Source organism: Suillus bovinus, assembly GCF_016758785.1.
Source record: "Suillus bovinus strain UH-Sbo-P2 chromosome Unknown EDB93scaffold_76, whole genome shotgun sequence".
Classification (NCBI taxonomy): domain Eukaryota; kingdom Fungi; phylum Basidiomycota; class Agaricomycetes; order Boletales; family Suillaceae; genus Suillus; species Suillus bovinus.
In genome coordinates this window covers 23,877-25,998 of record NW_024542132.1, presented here as the reverse complement: position 1 = coordinate 25,998, position 2,122 = coordinate 23,877, and the positions used below count along the sequence as shown (strand labels likewise).

Here is a 2,122-nt window from a genome sequence, read left to right as displayed (position 1 = left end):
AGGTCAAGAACCAAGTAGATTCAAGTTAAGGAACTAGATACATGGTAGCGAGTTTATATAGAGGAGAGGAAGTGTATTAGTGGATGATAACTCATACTACTGGAAGAGGAACTGGTCATAGGGTGGTACTAGAAAAGGAAAGCATGTTCGAGGTGAGTCATAGGCGAACCAGAATGTGCGGATAAGAAATGAGTCAAAGAACAGAAACAGGAAGTGAAACAAGCAGAGGCACAATCATGCAACTGCGGAGCTAAGTATAAGTAAAATGTGCGACTGCGCACCGAGTCATAGATCAAGAAAGGAAACAGGGTAAAGGGGATGCAGCGTGCATCGTATCATAGGTTACCGTCTGGACGGTAAGGGTAAAGGGGACTGCCCACAGGATCAGTCAATGGGTGGAACGGAGCATGGGTATGCTTCGTCAGAGAAAGGGTCCAGCCAGATGTACTGGCTCTGCTGAAGCAACAGGTAGAGGGCGAAGGGGAATGCGAGGATGACAAGGATAACAAGAGCAAGGTCGGGGTAAGGGTGTGATGCAAGGGCGGAGACGAGGAGGATAAGGAGAAGAATGGTAGGGGCCCAAGCATCTAGATGTTCTTGTAACACTAGATATCTCAATCAAAAATAGTCTGATTTACAAAGTGAGACCACCGGTGGAATCCCATGATCTGGTGCTACAGGTCTGCATATGACCGGATCAGGTCGGCTTTTTGTGTCTCAGCTGGTTTTACACTACCTGATATTGTGACATCAAATATTTATGTTTAAATATTTCAATTAAATGTTGACCGATTGACAATGTAAGACAACTGGTGGAATCCCATGATCCACTGCTACAGGCCTGCCTATGACTGGATCATCAGCTTTTTTATTTATCTGAGCCAGTATTCCACTACCTTATATTATAACATCACATCTTGAAGTGCAAATATCTCAATCGGCAATTGACTGATTTACAATAGTAAGACCACTGATGGAATCCCATGATCCAGTGCTACAGGCCTGCCTATGACTGGATCAGGTCGGTTCCTTTTATCTCAGCCGGTATTACACTACCCGGTATTGTAATATCAAATATTGAAGTACAAATATCTCAGTCAAATGTTGACTGTTTTACAAAGTAAATTACCTGGTGGCATCCCATGACCTGGTGCTACAAGACCATTCATTACCAGATCCAGTTGGCTGGTATATTCCGGCCGGTATTTCACTACCTGGTATTCTAACATCAAATATTGAAGTAGAAATATCTCAGTCAAATATTGACTGATTTACAAAGTGAGACAACCGGTAGCATCCCATGATCTGGTGCTACAAGCCTACCTATGACCGGATCTGGTTGGCACCTCCTTTTCCAGCCCACTGTATTTCGGCCCATCCATCTCTATTGTACCTAAGAATCCCTCGGCCCACTCGTCTCCATTGTATACTCCATTTACTATATTCAGCCCATCCCTTTCCATCCAGTATACACTACACTCGGCCCATCCCTTTCCATCAGGTACACTACACTCAGCCCATCCCTTTCAATCAGGTACACACTACCATCGGTCCATTTCTTTCAATTGGCTACACACTACACTTGGCCCACCCGTATATATAGGTACAATTTCAGCTATGGGCCCAGTGGGATGGCCCGTCTGCCTTGGTACATTGTCACCCTTGGCTGCCCATCCGAGATGGGATCCAGTTACTGTATTATGTGGTGGTATGCACTCTTCAACAGTTGCAAGTTCTCGAATACATTCTTGTTGAGATGGTTCCATCATTTGGTTCCCATTAGTCCACCACTTGAAAAGGCATGCTCTGATGCTGTGCTCCTACCCTGCATCAGGAAACCTACAATTCTGCTGAATATCCTAACTTCTCTGTATTACTGATATCAGTAACAATCAGTACCAATCAGCACACATCAGTTGTGCAGATATATCAGATTATTAGACCAACAAAATTACAGAGTGTCCAGGGATGTTAGACTTCAAAAGAAAGTTATACAGTCACTCAGAACATCAGCTTTTCTGATATTAGTAACAATCAGTAACAATCAGCACATATCAGTTGTGCAGACACATCAGATTATCAGACCAAAAAAATTACAGAACATCCAGGGATATCAGACTTT

The 2,122-nt window shown here is 43.5% G+C and overlaps 1 protein-coding gene across 1 annotated transcript; it reads right to left on the bottom strand.

Annotated features, from left to right (window-relative positions):
* Positions 1–1,006: 1,006 nt before the first annotated feature.
* EDB93DRAFT_1107356 (uncharacterized protein) lies at positions 1,007–1,769 on the bottom strand (the record flags this gene model as incomplete). The annotated part of the gene is made up of 4 exons (XM_041447715.1): positions 1,007–1,052; positions 1,130–1,222; positions 1,324–1,523; positions 1,578–1,769. 4 exons carry the CDS (start codon positions 1,767–1,769, stop codon positions 1,007–1,009), a joined length of 531 nt encoding a protein of 176 aa, XP_041303374.1.
* Between the last annotated feature and the right edge of the window lie 353 nt (positions 1,770–2,122).